General features: G+C 41.4%; 1 protein-coding gene across 7 annotated transcripts in view; it reads right to left on the reverse strand.

Annotated features, from left to right (window-relative positions):
• SNX30 (sorting nexin family member 30) overlaps positions 1 to 18,405 on the reverse strand; it is a 127,642-nt gene that overhangs the window by 40,461 nt on the left and 68,776 nt on the right. For all 7 annotated transcript variants that reach the window (XR_003681138.2, XR_003681139.2, XR_003681140.2 and 4 more), the window contains exons 4-6: positions 17,101 to 17,259; positions 12,775 to 12,970; positions 11,186 to 11,385 (exon numbers count right to left, since the gene is read on the reverse strand). Coding sequence is in view for 2 of the 7 variants with exons in the window: in XM_028493636.2 (XP_028349437.1) it covers positions 11,186 to 11,385; positions 12,775 to 12,970; positions 17,101 to 17,259 (555 nt within the window). In the remaining 5 variants the exon portion in view is untranslated. The remainder of the gene's footprint in view (positions 1 to 11,185; positions 11,386 to 12,774; positions 12,971 to 17,100; positions 17,260 to 18,405) is intronic.

Here is an 18,405-nt window from a genome sequence, read left to right on the forward strand (position 1 = left end):
CAAACTAATAACAGCCATTAAACAAAAGTGTTTGCAAGTTCAATCATAGATACATTCTGTGTTTTGGCTCTCAACATCTGCACTGGATTTTCTCCAAGAACGTGCCACAACGGTCAGTATCAACAGGAAAGCCCAACATCCAGGAAACAGGAAAGTCTCCACCCCCAGAGCTCATGATCATGTCTCCCCCTGAGGAGGCTGTCGGCTCACAAACGTGGAGGAGGAGGAGGAGAGAGCAGCCCAAAACAGCCCCAATGCAAATGGTCAGCAGCTACCAAAAAGCCTCCACAGGTCCGGAAGGTTTTTAAGCTTCAAATCTTTTTGTAAGAGGGACATTAGGATGCAGGGTTGACAGTACAGAATGGCTTGTACTCTGGTGTGCCAAGGGCTGACAGCCCAAAAGACCCAGGAGGAATTTGTGTAGAATAATGAGTGTTCTGTAATAAAGAAGCTCAAATGAGAATAAAAATTAAACACCCGAAACCAAAGAAAACCCAGACTCACAGATACAGAGAAAAGACTGGTGGTTGCCAGAGGGAAGAAGGGTTAGGAGGGTTACAAAATGGTGAAGGGTAACAAGAGGTACAAACTTCTAGGTATAAAGTAAGTAAGTGGACTTCCCTGGTGGTGCAGCGGTTAAGAATCTGCCTGCCAATGCAGGGGACACGGGTTCAATACCTACCTGGTCTGGGAAGATCCCACATGCTGCAGAGCCACTAAGCCCCTGCGACACAACTACTGAGCCTGTGCTCTAGAGACCGCAAGCCACAACTACTGAAGCCTGCGCGCTCTAAGGCCTGTGTGCCACAACTACTGAGCCCGCAGGCTGCAACTACTGAAGCCCGCACAACTAGAGCCCGTGCTCCACAGCAAGAGAAGCCACCGCAATGAGAAGCCCGCGCACTGCAACGAAGAGTAGCCCCTGCTCACCACAACTAGAGAAAGCCCATGCGCAGCAACAAAGACCCAATGCAGCCAAAAATAAATAAAATTTTAAAAATAAAAATAAATAAGTAAGTCATGGGGAGGTACTGTATAGCATGGAGAATACAGTCAATAACACTGTACTAACTTTGTAAGGTGACAGAGGGTAAATAAAGTTATTTTGGTGATTGTTTTGCAATGTATACAAATGTGGAATCATTATGTTGTACACATGAAACTAATATTATATGTCAAATATACTTCAATTTTTAAAATTTATAATAATTTAAAAAGAAATCTGACACCCGACAGAGCCTTATGGCCTGTCTTTGGGTGCCCCCCTAGGAGAGCATTTTCCTATGGGGAGGAAAATTAGTCTGAACTTGGCCCTGATGACATAATTTCTGATTAAATGACTGAACTTAGGTTGCCCCATTCAACATGCTCTTTTTACATATTCATTCTTTGATGACAGACAACCTGTGAGTTAAATTTTCTAGGGCAATGTTGGTAATACTAAAACCACACATTTTGCCTTAGTTTTAAAAAATACGTTGTTACAGAAAATTTGGAAAATAAAGAAAAAGGTAGAGGAGGGGGGAAAAAGCACCCACAATCTCATCTTTCAGGCACAACCAGTAACATGTTTTGTCTTTACTTTTAGTCTTTTCTCTTGAATGACTCCTTTGATGCTCTCCATTTCTCTGTGTCTCTTCCTGGCACTTCTGTTTTTCAGATGTTGGATATCTGAAGTATTTTGGTCTGGCCCTCTCATTTTTATATTCTTTTTCTCTCCAATCCTCCATCTGTCTTTTTCTTTCACTTTAAAGTGAACTTTGCTAACTCTTCTATTGATTTTTTTTTTTTCATTTCTATCATGATCTTCATTTCCATGAGCTCTGTTTATTCTCTGGATTTTAAAAAATGCTTGTTTTATGGCTGTGACATCTCTTCTCTTTCTGAAGATATTGCTTTTTTTTTTTCCTGGAAATTTTCTTCTCCCTCAATGATGCTTTATGTTTTTCCTTCTTTGTATTTACTTGATACTTATATTAGAACCTTCCCTTAAATATTTGGTGACCCTTATTCTGCACACTCACCTAAGAGGGAAACACTAAAAAACTGGTTGAAAGCTCTGTGACTTCGAGGTCTTGCTGACAGTTCTCTACAGGAACTCTGCTGGGTCATTTCATTGAAGATTCCCCCATCCCTCTCAATATCAGTATATTCTAGTCTCTTCTCCCAACCTGTTTAGATTTTTCTAAAAGGCTCTTTTAATGCTTGCAGGGAAGGTATAAGGCTGAGAGACAAGCAGAGGAAGACGACTAAGAATCTCAACTTTCAGTAACCTTTTGCTTTAGATTTTAGGATCTTAGCCCCCACCTTTAACTGTGCCTGGCATCTCTCGGTCCAGAGACCCTCTATCTTTTTTATCACTCTCCAGCTCTGCCCGAGTGGCGAAGCGATAGTGGCCCCTGTGTGAGGAGGGAGGACAGAATTGGAAGCTCTAACTGCTTCTGAAACAGACCCCTGACTAATCCTTCTCTTTCGCTCCATCTTTCCCTCAGTCCCAAGGTACTTGGTGCTGCCAATTCTTGAACATTTTGAAGGAGTCCCCGGTGTAAACCAGGTGGCTTCTTAGTCTTTCCCCACCGTCAGCTTAGGCGGCTTTGAGTCACCTGAGTCCCTATCACCTCTCAATTTGCTTTTAGTTCCTAACTGTACTGCTACTGTTTCCCTCCTGCTGCTCTTTGTCTTTGCGGAAGCATACCTTAAAAAAAAAAATCATTCTAGTGTCATTTTGGTTTCATGAAAAAGAGGAAGTTTCATTATGTATCCAGTCTGCCCTAACTCAGAATCTCAGAGTTTTAATTTTTATACTTTTCTAATTTTTAAAAACACTTGAGATCATCATGTACATTTCTACATCCTGATTCTTCACATTTTCAAGAAAGCAGGCCCTCAGTCTATAATCACTTTTGTTTAGGAAGGAGGACTTTTCTCCCCCAAATCAATCTTCCAGAAAATCTCCTTTTTGGTTTTTGAAAGGCACCAGAAGTGGGCAACCTAAAGCACTGACTAGTTACTTGACTCATTAGCTCCGCCTTGTGGCCTCTGAGGAGAAAAGGTGGGCAGGCTGAAGAAACCATCCCGCAATTAAATAACCAGCATTTGAAAACAGCAATCCTGGAACGTTGCTCAAAGTATTTATCTCCAGCTCAAACTGTCCTCAAACCCAAACTTCTGCATCCACATCTTACACCTCTAATCACGATCAGCAATGACTTCCATATTATTAAATCCGATGGCCGCCGTTTATCATGCTCTTTCTAAAAACATTTCTCTTGGTTTCCCTAAGGTCATCCTCTACTCTTTTTCTCCTACTACACTGACCACTCCTTCTCAGGCTCCTTTCCTACTTGTTCCACCCCCTAATTAGGTGCTAGACCATTAAATATTGCCAATGCCTCAGGAAGCAGGCCTGGACTATTTACCTCGATCTCATCTCACCAGATAATCTCCCCGACTCTCGTAGATTTAAACATCATCTATACAGAAATGACTCCCAAATTTCTATTCCCACTCTAAACTCATAACCAGCTGCCAGGACATCACTACTTTAATGACTAACAGGCATTTTCTTAACTGAATATGGCCAAAACAACCTGATTCCCAACTGCCCAATCTGTTCCACCCCAAACTTCCCCATCTCACTAAACAGAACCACTATCAACACAGCTGCTGAAGCCAAAATCCCAGGAGTCATCCTCAATTCCTCCATTTCTCACTTCACATTAATACAGCAGCAAGTCTAGTTGGCCCTTCATACAAAATATACCCCAAATCCACCCACTTCTCCAAGCTCCAGCACCTCAGTTATCTGCCACCTGGCTCCCTGCAACAGTCTCCTAATGGTCTCCGGACTTCCTCTCCCTGTCCCCCGCCCAACAACCCATTCTCCATACTGCAGCACGAGCTGTCTTCTTAAAGTAAAAACTGTATCCTGTCATCTCCCTGCAGGAAACTAACTGGCTTCTCTTTTAGTCCTAAGAACAAAATCCAGACTCTTACCAACCATGCCTTTAAGATATTACTGTATGTCCTGGCCTTTACTTATCTCTTTGACCTCCCCACCTGCCACCTGCTCCCTTGCTCAACTGGCCCCACTCACACTGGCCTTTACCTTATCACCCACTCTTCTCTCACCTCACTAATCATCACCAAGACCTCTGAGATAAGCATGCTCTTTGACTTGCAGATAAAACTCTCTTAAAAATAACAAGATAGGGCTTCCCTGGTGGCACAGTGGTTGAGAGTCCGCCTGCCGATGCAGGGGACGCGGGTTCGTGCCCCGGTCAGGGAGGAGCCCACGTGCCGCGGAGCGGCTGGGCCCGTGGGCCATGGCCGCTGGGCCTGCGCGTCCGGAGCCTGTTCTTCGCAGCGGGAGAGGCCGCAGCGGTGAGAGGCCCGCGTACCGCTAAAAAAAAAAAAAAAAAAAAAAAAGGAAAAAATAACAAGATACATAACAATGAGCAGAGTTCCTTATGCTTTGAAAAAGAATAGATACAGGTATATGTATAACTGAATCACTTTGCTGTACACCTGAAACTATCACAACACTGTTAATCAACTATACTCCAATATAAAATTAAAAGTTAAAAAAAAAAGATACATGACATACAATAGCTATATATCTGTAAATGTTCCAAATGCACCACACTGCCAACTTCAATATCTGCCAACTACCTTCTATGAATGAGGCAGTGTGGGATATGAAGTATAGGGCCCTGCCCTAACCTTTTTAAATAAAAATTCTCCAACTCTTGGCCTGGTCATAGTGATGCCAGTACTCAAAAGGCACTACCAGAACTTTGCTAAAGACTCTAGTGTGTTCTCTCTCAGCCCATTACTACCATAATTACATTTTACACACACATTGTGTATAGCATGTAAGCCCACAGAAGGGCTCACCTGCAGGTGTCTACAGTGTGCTTAACTTGAGTCCTGAGCCTAAGGGTAACTTTGGTACCCCTCTCTCTCAAGCACTGTTCACTCCGTAGCAACCTTGGAATACACATCTTCAACCATCTTTCCAGTACAAGCTGTCCTCATTGTTCACTGAACATTATTCATCTGTTCCACACGGCCTGATAACGACCCTCCTTTTTCTGTGCTTTCTCTCTGCCTCCAAAGGGAACAGAATGTACCCAGCCACAATTATACTTACAGAGAGATAATTTGAGCCTCAGCTTTGAAAAGCAGGAACTGATCCAGTTTCTCTCGCCAACAGTAAAGACACAAACATAAGGTGGCTGCTCATTAGAATTGGGGCCATGGAACAGAGAAAAGATTTACCCATGGGGCTCTGCTTCTTCATCTATAAAATGAGCAAGTTAGACAAGATGAACCTTGTCTACAATCATAGTAGTCCCCAGAAGCTATGCTCTCCAACTAGTCTAAGTGCAGGCTGGGGCAGTTTCTAATGTGGACATTAAAGCATTTGATCCTTACCACTTTTGTTCTAAAATTTTACAATGATATGCTTTGCGTTGGTTCTCTGTCCATTCCTTTTGCACAGCCTTCAGCTTAGGGAGATTTTCTTGTATTATTTCTTTCATAATTTCCTTCCCTCAGTTTTCTCTGTTCTCTCAATCAGGAACTCCTATCAGTTGGATGCTGAACTTCTGAGATTAACCCTCCACGTCTCTTATCATTCTTTCACATTTTCAGTATTTTTGCATTTTTGTTCTACTTTCCAACTACTTTTATTTATTTTTTATACAGCAGGTTCTTATTAGTTATCTATTTTATACATAGTAGTGTATATATGTCAATCCTGATCTCCCAGTTCATCATACCACCACCACCAACCACCCCCGCTTTCCCCCCATGGTATCCATACAATTTTTTAAAACATAAATTTATTTATTTTTGGCTGCTTTAGGTCTTCGTTGCTACACATGTGCTTTTTCCAGTCGCGGCGAGCAGGGGCTACTCTTCATTGCAGTGCGTGGGCTTCTCATTGTGGTGCCTTCTCTTGTTGTGCAGCCCAGGCTCTAGGCGCGCAGGCTTCAGTAGTTGTGGCACACAGGCTCAGTAGCTGTGGCTCGCGGGCTCTAGAGCGCAGGTTCAGTAGTTGTGGTGCACAGGCTTAGCTGCTCCACAGCATGTGGAATCTTCCCAGACCAGGGCTCGAACCCATGTCCCCTGCATTGGCAGGCGGATTCTTAACCAGTGGACCACCAGGTAAGCCTGGTGTCCATATGTTTGTTCTCTACATCTGTGTCTCTACCTCTGCCTTGCAAACCGGTTCATCTGTACTATTTTTCTAGATTCCACATATATGCATTAATATACAATATTTGTTTGTCTCTGACTTACTTCACTCTGTATGACAGTCTCTAAGTCCATCCACATATCTATAAATGACCCAATGGCTGAGTAATATTCCATTGTATATATGTACCTCATCTTCTTTATCCATTTGTCTGTCAATGGGCATTAAGGTTGCTTCCATGACCTGGCTATTGTAAATAGTGCTGCAGTGAACACTGGGATGCGTATGTCTTTTTGAATTACGGTTTTTCTCTGGGTATATGCCCAGTAGTGTGATTGCTGGGTCATATGGTAATTCTGTTTTTAGTTTTTTAAGGAACCTCCATACTGTTCTCCATAGTGGCTGTATCAATTTACATTCCCACCAACAGTTCAAGAGGGTTCCCTTTTCTCCACATCCTCTCCAGCATTTAGTGTTTGTATGTTTTCTGATGATGCCCATTCTAACCAGTGTGAGGGGATACCTCATTGTGGTTTTGATTTGCATTTCTCTAATAATTAGTGGTGTTGAGCAGCTTTTCACGTGCCTCTTGGTCATCTGTATGTCTTCTTTGGAGAAATGTCTATTTAGGTCTTCTGCCCATTTTTGAATTGCGCTGCTGTTTTGATACTGAGCAGCATGAGCTGTTTATATATTTTGGAGATTAATCCTTTGTCAGTTGCTTCATTTGCAAATATTTTCTCCCATTCTGAGGGTTGTCTTTTCATCTTGTTTATAGTTTCCTTTGCTATGCAAAAGCTTTTAAGTTTCATTAGGTCCCATTTGTTTATTTTTGTTCTCATTTCATTCTTTTACATACAGCTGTCCAGTTTTCCCAGCATCACTTACTGAAGAGGCTATCTTTTCTCTATTTTATATCCTTGCCTCCTATGTCATAGATTAGGTGACCACAGCTATGTGGGTTTATCTCTGGGCTTTCTATCCTGTTCCATTGATGTATATTTCTGTTTTTGTGCTAGAACCATACTGTCTTGATTACTATAGCTTTGTAGTATAGTCTGAAGTCAGGAAGTCTGATTCCTCCAGCTCCATTTTTTTCCCTTAGGATTGGCTACTTGGGGTCTTTTGTGTCTCCATATAAATTTTAAGATTTTTTGTTCTAGTTCTGTAAAAAATACCATTGGTAATTTGATAGGGATGGCACCGAATCTGTAGATTGTTTTGGGTAGTATAGTCATTTTCACAATATTGATTCTTCTAATCCAAGAACATGGTGTATCTCTCCATCTATTTGTATCATCTTTGATTTCTTTCATCAGTGTCTTATAGTTTTCTGCATACAGGTCTTTTGTCTCCCTAGGTAGGTTTATTCCTAGGTATTTTATTCTTTTTGGTGCAATGGTAAATGGGAGTGTTTCCTTAATTTCTCTTTCTGATCTTCTGCTGTTAGTGTATAGGAATGCAAGAGATTTCTGTGCATTAATTTTGTATCCTGCAACTTTACCAAATTCATTGATTAGCTCTAGTAGTTTTCTGGTGGCATCTTTAGGATTATCTATGTATAAAATCATGTCATCTGAAAACAGGGACAGTTTTACTTCTTCTTTACTAATTTGGATTCCTTTTATTTCTTTTTCTTCTCTGATTGCTGTGGCTAGGACTTCCAAAACTATGTTGAATAAAAGTGGAGAGGGTGGACATCCTTGTCTTGTTCCTGATCTTAGAGGAAATGCTTTCAGTTTTCACCCTTGAGAATGATGTTTACGGTGGGTTTGTCATATATGGCCTTTATTATGTTGAGGTAGGTTCCCTCTATGCCCAGCCTCTGGATAGGTTTTATCATAAATGGGTATTGAATTTTGTCAAAAGCTTTTTCTGCATCTATTGAGATGATCATATGGTTTTTATTCTTCAATTTGTTAATATGGTGTATCACATTGACTGATTTGCGTATATTGAAGAATCCTTGCATCCCTGGGATAAATCCCACTTATCATGGTGTATGATCCTTTTAATGTGTTGTTGGATTCTGTTTGCTAGTATTTTTTCGAGGATTTTTGCATCTGTATTCATCAGTGACACTGGTCTGTAATTTTCTTTTTTTTTAGTATCTTCATCTGGTTTTGGTATCAGGATGATGGTAGCCTCGTAGAATGACTTTGGGAGTGTTCCTTCCTCTGCAATTTATTGGAAGAGTTTGAGAAGGACGGGTGTTAGCTCTCCTCTAAATGTTTGATAGAATTCACTTGTGAAGCCATCTGGTCCTGGACTTTTGTTTGGTGGAAGATTTTAAATCACAGTTTCAATTTCATTGCTTGTGATTGGTCTGTTCATATTTTCTATTTCTTCCTGGTTCAGTCTTGGAAGGTTATACCTTTCTAAGAATTTACCCATTTCTTCCAGGCTGTCCATTTTATTGGCATAGAGTTGTTTGTAGTAGTCTCTTATGATGCTTTGTATTTCTGCAGTGTTTGTTGTAACTTCTCCTTTTTCATTTCTAATTTTATTGATTTGAGTCCTCTCCCTCTTTTTCTTGAAGAGCCTGGCTAAAAGGTTTATCAATTTTGTTTATCTTCTCAAAGAACCAGCTTTAAATTTTATTGATCTTTGCTATTGTTTTCTTTGTTTCTATTTCATTTATTTCTGCTCTGCTCTTTATGATTTCTTTGCTTCTACTAACTCTGGGTTTTGTTTGTTCTTATTCCTCTAGTTCCTTTAGGTGTAAGGTTAGATTGTTTGCGATTTTTCTTGCTTTTTGAGGTAGGACTGTATCGCTATAAACTTCCCTCTTACAACTGCTTTTGCTGCATCCCATAGGTTTTGGGTCGTCGTGTTTTCATTGTCATTTGTTTCTAGGTATTTTTTGATTTCCTCTTTGATTTCTTCAGTGATCTCTTGGTTATTTAGTAACATATTGTTTATCCTCCATGTGTTTGTGTTTTTTACATTTTTTTCCCTGTAATTTATTTCTGATTTCACAGCATTGTGGTCAGAAAAGATGCTTGATATGATTTGTTTTCTTAAATTTACTGAGTTTTGATTTGTGACCCAAGATATGATCTATCCTGGTGAATGTTCTGTGTGCACTTGAGAAGAAAGTGTAATCTGCTGTTTTCGGATGGAATGTCCTATAAGTATCAATTAAATCTATCTGGTCTGTTGTGTCATTTAAAGCTTGTGTTTCCTTATTAATTTTCTGTCTGGATGATCTGTACATTGGTGTAAGTGAGGTGTTAAAGTCCCCCACTATTATTGTGTTACTGTCAATTTCCTCTTTTAGGGCTGTTAGCAGTTGCCTTATGTACTGAGGTGCTCCTATGTTGGGTGCATATATATTTATTATTGTTATATCTTCTTCTTGGATTGATCCCTTGTCTGAAGCGGGTCTCTTGTAGACAGCATACATGTGGGTCTTGTTTTTGTATCCATTCAGCAAGCCTGTGTCTTTTGATTGGAGCATTTAATCCATTTACGTTTAAGGTAATTATCGATATGTATGTTCCTATTACGATTTTCTTAATTGTTTGGGGTTTGTTTTTGTAGGTCCTTTTCTTCTCTTGTGTTTCCCACTTAGAGAAGTTCCTTTAACATCTGCTGTAGAGCTGGTTTGGTGGTGCTGAATTCTCTTAGCTTTTGCTTGCCTATAAAGCCTTTGATTTCTCTGTCAAATCTGAATGAGATCCTTGCCAGGTAGAGTATTCTTGGTTGCAGGTTCTTCCCTTTCATCACTCTAAATATATTTTGCCACTCCCTTCTGGCTTGTAGAGTTTCTGCTGAGAAATCAGCTGTTAACCTTATGGGAGTTCCCTTGTATGTTATTTGTTGTTTTTCCCTTGTTGCTTTTAATAATTTTTCTTTGTCTTTAATTTTTGTCCATTTGATTACTATGTGTCTTGGCAAGTTTCTCTCTGGGTTTATCCTGCCTGGGACTCCTCTGCATTTCCTGGACTTGGGTGGCTATTTCCTTTCCCATGCTAGGGAAGTTTTCGACTATAATCTCTTCAAATATTTTCTCGGGTCCTTTCTCTCTCTCTTCTCCTTCTGGGACCCCTATAATGTGAATGTGGTGTGTTTAATGTTGTCCCAGAGGTCTCTTAGGCTGTCTTCATTTCTTTTCATTCTTTTTTCTTTATTCTGTTCCATGGCAGTGAACTCCACCATTCTGTCTTCCAGGTCACTTATCCGTTCTTCTATCTCAGTTACTCTGCTATTGATCCCTTCTAGTGTATTTTTCATTTCAGTTATTCTATTGTTCATCTCTGTTTGTTCTTTAATTCTACCAGTTGTTTGTTCTTTAATTCTTCTAGGTCTTTGTTAAACCTTTCTTGCATCTTCTCCATCTTTACCTCCATTCTGTTTCTGAGGTCCTGGATCATCTTCACTCTCATTATTCTAAATTCTTTTTCTGGAAGGTTGCCTATCTCCACTTCATTTGTTTTTTGGGGGTTTTATCTTATTCCTTCATCTGGTATATAGTCCTCTTCCTTTTCATTTTATCTATCTTTCTATGAATGTGGTTTTCATTCCACAGGCTACAGGACTGTAGTTCTTCTTGCTTCTGCTGTCTGCCCTCTCTCCAACTATTTTTAAAATTTGTTTTACTTTCCAAGATTTCCTCAACCTCATCTTCCAACTTTACTTTTCAATTTTATTTCAGCAATCATATTTCAACCTCCAAGAGCTCTAATTATCCAATTGTTCTTTTTCCACAACATATTGTTCTTCATCAGTAGATGCTATTCTCAAACTCTCAGAGAACACTAATAAGAATCTCTTCCAAACTTTTTTTCTTTCATTTAATTCACATACTTGGTTCACCATGTGTTCTTTTTACATGTCCATGAGGTCAGTCCACATGTCTGATCCTGCCCACCCAGGAAGAAGGAAATCTGTACCACATGCAAATAGGCAATAATCAATTACTTTTTGATTAACGACTACAACAAAGAAAGTACCTAAGTCACAAGAAGTGAGTCAGCTTACCTTCATGGAGTCAGAGTATAAAATATATTCCCTGAGCACAGGTAGAAAGTCTTCTGTCATGTCCTCTGTCAGCTCTTCCAAGGCTGTAGAGCAGTTGCCGATGCAGGCTGACACACCCTCCAGGGGCTCGGCCAGCTCCCCCTCTAACGCACTCCATGTGGAGTACACAGGCCCATATTCTCTCAGCTCTACAAGGTACTCTAAAGGGGGAAGAGAAACCAATTAAGATCTGGCTGGGTAGCAATCACTGGTATTACTGATTCAATAACCAATGCAGCCAGGAGCTCTCTGAGTATGCTTTCCTTTAAACACAACACTGTTTATAACCAATTTTTTTAATCTCCAAAAGCTGATATTACAGCTAACACTATAACATCAATCAACTCTACTCCGTAATAGGAATGTCATGCCTCTGGATAATGGGGACCACAATGCCTTTGGGGGAAAGTGGTGGGAGCTACATCCACCAAATATCTTCCTAGAAACCTACTCACCTACCCCTACAGTGAAGCCATATTTTAACAGGCAATGGAGGCAGAGTTTCATATAGGTTTAGGGGTGTGTTTTTAAAAATTAAAAAAAAATCAGTCACAGTGGAAAAATAATGGAATTTTAGGAAACACTTGATACAAGAAATGTGGTCTCACATAGGCAGACTCACTCAGGGGTCACCCGCAACACCTTGGTCCCATCAGAATTTACCCCACATGATCTTTAGGTGTAGATGGTACCCAAAGCCATTTCCAAAACCTGCAGGCCCCACAGGATACCAGCAGCAGGTAAAGGAGAATTAAAGCACAGGGAACAAGGAAAAATGTTGTTTGATTTCCCCCACAAAAAAACCTGGCCTATCATTTGTCACCAGGATTCTTGCCATTACAACAAAATGTTGTTGCCATTTTTTAGTAACCGATGGATGGCAACTACCAGAGAATCCTTCTCTATGTGTTTCACATCACATGCCAGCATGATCATTAACACTGTTCAGGTCTATTCGGCCTACATATGTGTAAGAAAACAAAGGGCCCCAACGTTCTGGGACACAAAAAAGCAAGTGGCCATGAGAGGGGTGGGGAGGAAGTGGTGGCAACAACCAGGAAGGTTAAAGAAAGGCCTCATAACTCCCTGGGTCAGGAAGAGTGGGTTTGAAATGAAGCATGGGTAGGCAGGTGAGTCAATTTCAAGCCTGAAAGCTCATTAGGATCGTAACTTTGGCAAACACTGCTCTCATTTTGAACCATCTTTCTGCCAGAAAAGATACTTAAGTTTATTTTTTAAATGATCATTGCTATGGATGAAGGGAAGTTGAGCGAGAGAAAAGTGGAAAAGCCTAGAGGCTCAGAGTGGTTGTTTGCTATGGGGAAAGCAAACACAAGGATGAAATGCAGGGCAAGGGACGGGGTGCAAAATTATACTCTGGTCACAACTACCTCCCCCGCTTCTTGTATTTATTTATTAGTTTTATAAGCAAAATGTGGCCTGGTTCTGCTGCTCCCGCATTTCTGCATTTTGATTCTGCTTGGTGCAATGAATGCCATTTCTGCAAACATGGTTCCTGGGTCTCATCAAGAACTCAACAGAGAGCTCACCTATTTCTTCCTTGATGATCCGCTGGGCTATTCGATCAATGGTTCCCAGCTTGAGCGCAAATGTGTCTAAGTACTCGCCTATGGCTGCAAACTCGAGAGGCCGACTCCTCAGCTTGTAGCCGCCAGTGACATGCTTGACCGACTCACCCACTCGAGTCAGCAATGCCATCCCTTGCTTCTTATGGGCATTCAGGTCCTAAGGATAACATGTGAACAAAGAAACTCAAAGGGCTCGACTGCTCACATGGCCAGGACTCAGTAAGCCAACTCCTTTAGGCAGTTTCCTTTTGGAAATGGAAGACTCAGAAAATAAGGAGGTGAGTTAGGTTAAGGCGCTCACCACCCGCCCCCTCCACACACACACACACACACACACACACACACACACACACACACACACACGTCTCCTCTCCTTGCCATCACAGCCATCACAGCCACCACGCTCATACTCCTGCACCTTTACCCCCAGGTCTCTTTATACAGAGCTGGACTCCTACCTTTCCAATCAGGTTCACTCACCCAGCACACCTTCCTTTAAACACAACTGTTTAAATACAAGTTTTTTAAAAAGTGTCCCTTTCTCCTATACAAAATATCCTAAATTGTCTTTAGGAGCAAAATTCAAGAGCTGAGATTCATTCCATTCATTTATTTATATCCTAACCAAAACCATATAAGGGAAGTGGAGGGTGGGAAGCAGGAGACAGTGACAGGAAAGGCAGTGCTACAAAACCCAGGCCAAGGATAGATGCTGCAAATGACAAAACATTTTACCCTGGATTTCTTGGTCGAGGCATAAATGGGAAATACGTTCAGCTGCAAAATCCAATGAACTTAAACCTAAAAAGCATATTAGTCTACCAGGTAAAATAAATTTCTTCCTATCATTAAACTCTAAGGGGAATCTTCAGTATCTTCCCGTTGTTCTATGTCACTTACTTTAATGGTGCCTTCAAAAGTGGTTTTACAGAAGATGCAGGTGTCTGTTCCTTATGTCTACCCTCGATACTAACAGAATGATAATTCCCAGTCCTAGAGGGGCAGGTCTACAGGGAGAGAAGAGAACATGGCACAAGGCCCCTGCTTTATGGTGACCTCACCTCGTGTAGGAATAGCGCAGAGGCTAACACAGCTGTCTGACAGCCCCTTCCCACGTGACACACCATCCCAGCCTCAGGTCTCCAAAAGTGCCTGAAATGTAGATCCCCCCTGATTTCACGTCCTCCTCCTCCATGCAGCCAAGGCCTTCACTTCTGCTCTTGATTCTGCCCTCTCCTGTCCACACTTCCCCCACCAGCCAAGGCCCTTGCCCACTCAACCATCCCTTCTCTCCTGTCTTATAACTTCAACTTCTAATCCTTCAGCATGTGAAATATATGCGAAGCTCACTGATCTTAAAAATGGCAGCAACCTCCTCTAAGCTCCCTCCTCCATCTCTGTCCTTCCTTTCTATGCCACCTGCCTGAGACAATGTTCTAAAGATCCCATCTCAGGGAACTCCCTGGTGGTCCAGTTGTTAGGACACTGCGATTCCACTGCAGGGGGCGAGGGTTCGATCCCTGGTTGGGGAGCTAAGATCCTGCATGCCACGGCCAAAGAAAAAATTTTTTTAATAAAATAATGATCTTATCTCCCCTCCTAACCTCATACACTCTAGATAAAAGCATCCCTGTAGGCACCAGGCTTTCACAAGACCGTAACTGAAGCCCTGGAGTTCTAGGAATTGCTCCATAGACAATGTTTTTTTGGATCAGGGTTCGATCCAAATGGACTCACTGGACTGCATAAACTCTACTTCAAGTAGCACTTTACAAAGAATCCCCAGTTAACCAAGTTCATTAACGTGTTGAGTACAGTTATTTAGTCATACCTATCTGACTGCTGCACCCATTCTGCTAACGATGAAAACATTGATTTGAACACAGCTGATACTAAGCATCCTCCACCTCCCCCAGCATCAGCGGCTTCTTCTTAAGGACCCTTCTAATTTGTGGTAAGATATGTCATCACAAGGAAGAGGAGCTTCTGCATTCACTATGGCAGAGCATGTCAGTTGCCTAAGGACAGGACCAAGTTATTCAAAGCGTTTTAAGAGAAAAGATGGGGGTACGGGGTGGGTGAGATGGGGAGTTATAGTTTAGTAGGTACAAAGTTTCAGTTTTTCAGGATGAAAAAGTTCTGGAGATTAGATGTACGACAGGGTGAATATACTTAACATTTCCCAACTGTACACTGTAAAATGGTTAAGATGGTAAATTTTATGTCATGTTTATTTTCCCACAATTAAAAAGAAATAAAAGAAAAGATGAGGTTATTTAGTGCATTTGCTTCAGCAAATAAAACTGAACTAAGGCAGGAGGCTGTTCTTTTTAAACAAGCCAACTCCCCCGTACTCACTCATATCAAGTTAGATTTTGACTAAGACTTTGAAGGGCTTTTAAAAAAATCAGTCATCTCTGATGATAGAAATCAGGACACTGTTTACCCTGGGGAGAAGGGGGGTGGTAGTGATTGGGAGCAGAGATGAGAGAGGCTTCCAGTGTGCTGGGGATCTTCTGTCTTGACTGGGTAGTGATTATAAAGGTATGTTCATTTTGTGATCATTTATTGAGCTGTGATTTGTATATTTTTCTCTATGCATGTTATACTTCAGTAACAAAATTGAGCAAATTAAAAATAAAATCAGGGCTTCCCTGGTGGCGCAGTGGTTGAGAATCCGCCTGCCGTTGCAGGGGACACGGGTTCGTTCCCCGGTCTGGGAAGATCCCACATGCCGCGGAGCGGCTGGGCCCGTGAGCCATGGCCGCTGAGCCTGCGCATCCGGAGCCTGTGCTCCGCAACGGGAGAGGCCACAGCAGTGAGAGGCCCGCGTACCGCAAAAAAAAAAAAAATAAAATAAAATAAAATAAAATCAGTTCATATTGCTTGGTCCACAGATGAACACCACATATACCAAAAAAAAAAAAAACAAAACAAAAAAACCCCACCTTTCCTACTTATTCTTTACACAAATTCCTAATGACCAGGGGTCCAAACTTTCTCCTCCTTTGTCTCTTTATTCAATAAAAACGACGAAACTTGAGGGCCTGCCTGGACAACTGAACCACTAATCTGGGTGAAACAGTGAGCTGCACTTTTGGAGAACAGAGTGGATTTTACTTTGTGTAGTCACTGGAAGAACTACGTCCAAGGAGCAGTTCACTAGGAAATACTTATTTTTAAAAAGAACACAAGTTTGACCTGTGTGGGAAAGGCTTCCAGGAAAAAAAGAAGAGGAACAGGAATGTCATCAAGGAGGCTAAATGCTAACTGAGGTCTAGGAAAACGTGAAAAAAAAAAACAAACCCACAACACTGGAGGACTTTGCCAGGTGGCTCTTATGTCCAGAGAATGGCATCCCCTCCAACGTCTTTACGGCAACTGATGTTGTCTATAAATATTTCTCCATTTTGCCATTTTGAAAAAGAAAACTGAAAAGAACCTGGGCCTTGATACCCTTGCCAACATGGAATGAATTACCTATGGCCTGAATGTGAGAATAGGATACATGAAAATAAACAGATGGGGCTGGAGGGAAGCTGGCACAAGAGTCTGAACACGAGCTCCCATATCTGCAGACAATCAGAGTCGAGCACCTCAGGTTGCTGGCCAGTTCTGCCAACAGGGAAGTTCAGAGAAAAGTCGGGGGTGCCAGCTTGAGTTTGAATACATAAAATCTGGCAGCTGTGTAGGCCCCAACTATTTCCCTGGCAAGTGCTTGGAAAATGCCCACCGGTTAGGAACTTCGCTGTGGGCAAGTAATGCTGAACTACTCTTGGTCAGGCAGTCTGTGGAAACTGTGGCCTCAGGAGCCACAATGACCCTATTTCACAACCTAGTGATGCCAGCTGAACTAGTACACACGCCCTGAACTTTAGTTTCCTTGCCTGTGAAATGAGGCTATGAGCAAATACTCACAGGGTTCCTGTGAAAAATGTCCTTACCAAACACTCAATAAACATTCTTTCCCTTTCGTGCCCACCGTTGGTCAGAATGGCCTCACCCAGTAATATCGCTGGTAAATGTGTAGGGAAATACTTATCCCTGCTTTTGGTAAGTGAAACTATTCTAACTTCCTTGACTGCTGCAGGGGGATATTTCTCCTAAATTCTAACACAGAAACCATGCCAAGGCAGATGAGCACCAGAAACAAAAACAAAAACAAAAAACCCAGAGCAATTCTATGACACCCACTGCAGGGGTGGCTTGAGAGAGGTCAAAACAGCTTTTAAGAAAGAGCCCAAAGAATGCTAATCTGGGAGAGGAACATGAAAAATTCTGCCTTACCTTAGCAGTAAGGAAAACATTAAAGTGTTCATTGAAAGAAAGCACAGGATGATCCGTAATTCTTTTCAGGAATTTATCCAAAGCTTTTCTTCTGGTCTCCACAAACTCTTCTGAAAAACGATCCACAACACCTTTCACCACAAACTTCTCAGGAAGTGGCTACGATGAAATGAACAAAAATATTCAGAGTAATTGATAAGAAAGTGCAAAGAAAAACCAGGCTAGCAAGTAAGTCCTAGGACCCATCTGTCAAGAACAGTCTTTCTTCATTGGTCAGATCTGTATGTAGTCATCAGTATAAATATTTCTGAAAAAATACCAATGGAGTAAATCACAACTACCCGGTCAATTTTATAATACAAGAAATGAAACAGTAGAGCATGGTCCCTGGAACACAGAAAACAGTCAGTTAACATCTACGGGTAAATCTGATAGTATAGGTATTTTTATGTTGCTTGATGCACAGGTGATATAATGGGAAAGTTAAGGCAAGATAAGAAAGAAAGGAAAGGAGTCAGACAACATCAGCCACACAAAAATTTATTTAAATATCTTAAGATCCTACTCCCAGTTCAAGGGGTAAAAGAATTTGGTGAATGAAAAAATAAGTACATTAAGGAAACCCACGTATCTAAAAAAATACCTTTTCTAAGGCAATTTTTTTTGTTTAGGTTTATGCTTAAAGGTTCTTAATAATATAACTTCCTTTACTCCTCACTCAAATAAATCTCTCCATCGTATTTACTCTGAGCCAAGATTGTCGGCAATTTAAAACTACCTGGCTTAAAAGGGACCTTTGAGCTTTAACCTTTTTCTGTAGCAGCTTGATTAAAAGGCCTTCCTCATTACTGCCACCACAGGGAAAGAGAGTATCTGCTAATGCACAATTTGAAAATGTTTTGGTTATGAAATATTAAAAGAACATGTATATTTTAAAAAGGGCAAATGACCCAGTAGACATATCTCCAAAGAAGATGTACAAATGGCCAAAACGCACATGAAAAGATGTTCCACATCATCAGTCATTAGGGAAATACAAATCAAAACCACAGTGAGATAATCATTAGAGAAATGCAAATCAAAACTACAACGACGTAGCACCTCACACCAGTCAGAATGGCCATCATCAAAAAATCTACAAACAGGGGTTTCCCTGGTGGCGCAGTGGTTGAGAGTCCGCCTGCCGACGCAGGGGACACGGGTTCGTGTCCCGGTCCGGGAAGATACCACATGCCGCAGAGCGGCTGGGCCCATGAGCCATGGCCGCTGAGCCTGCAAGTCCGGAGCCTGTGCTCCGCAACGGGA

Source organism: Physeter macrocephalus, chromosome 9 (assembly GCF_002837175.3).
Source record: "Physeter macrocephalus isolate SW-GA chromosome 9, ASM283717v5, whole genome shotgun sequence".
NCBI classification, from domain to species: Eukaryota; Metazoa; Chordata; class Mammalia; order Artiodactyla; family Physeteridae; genus Physeter; species Physeter macrocephalus.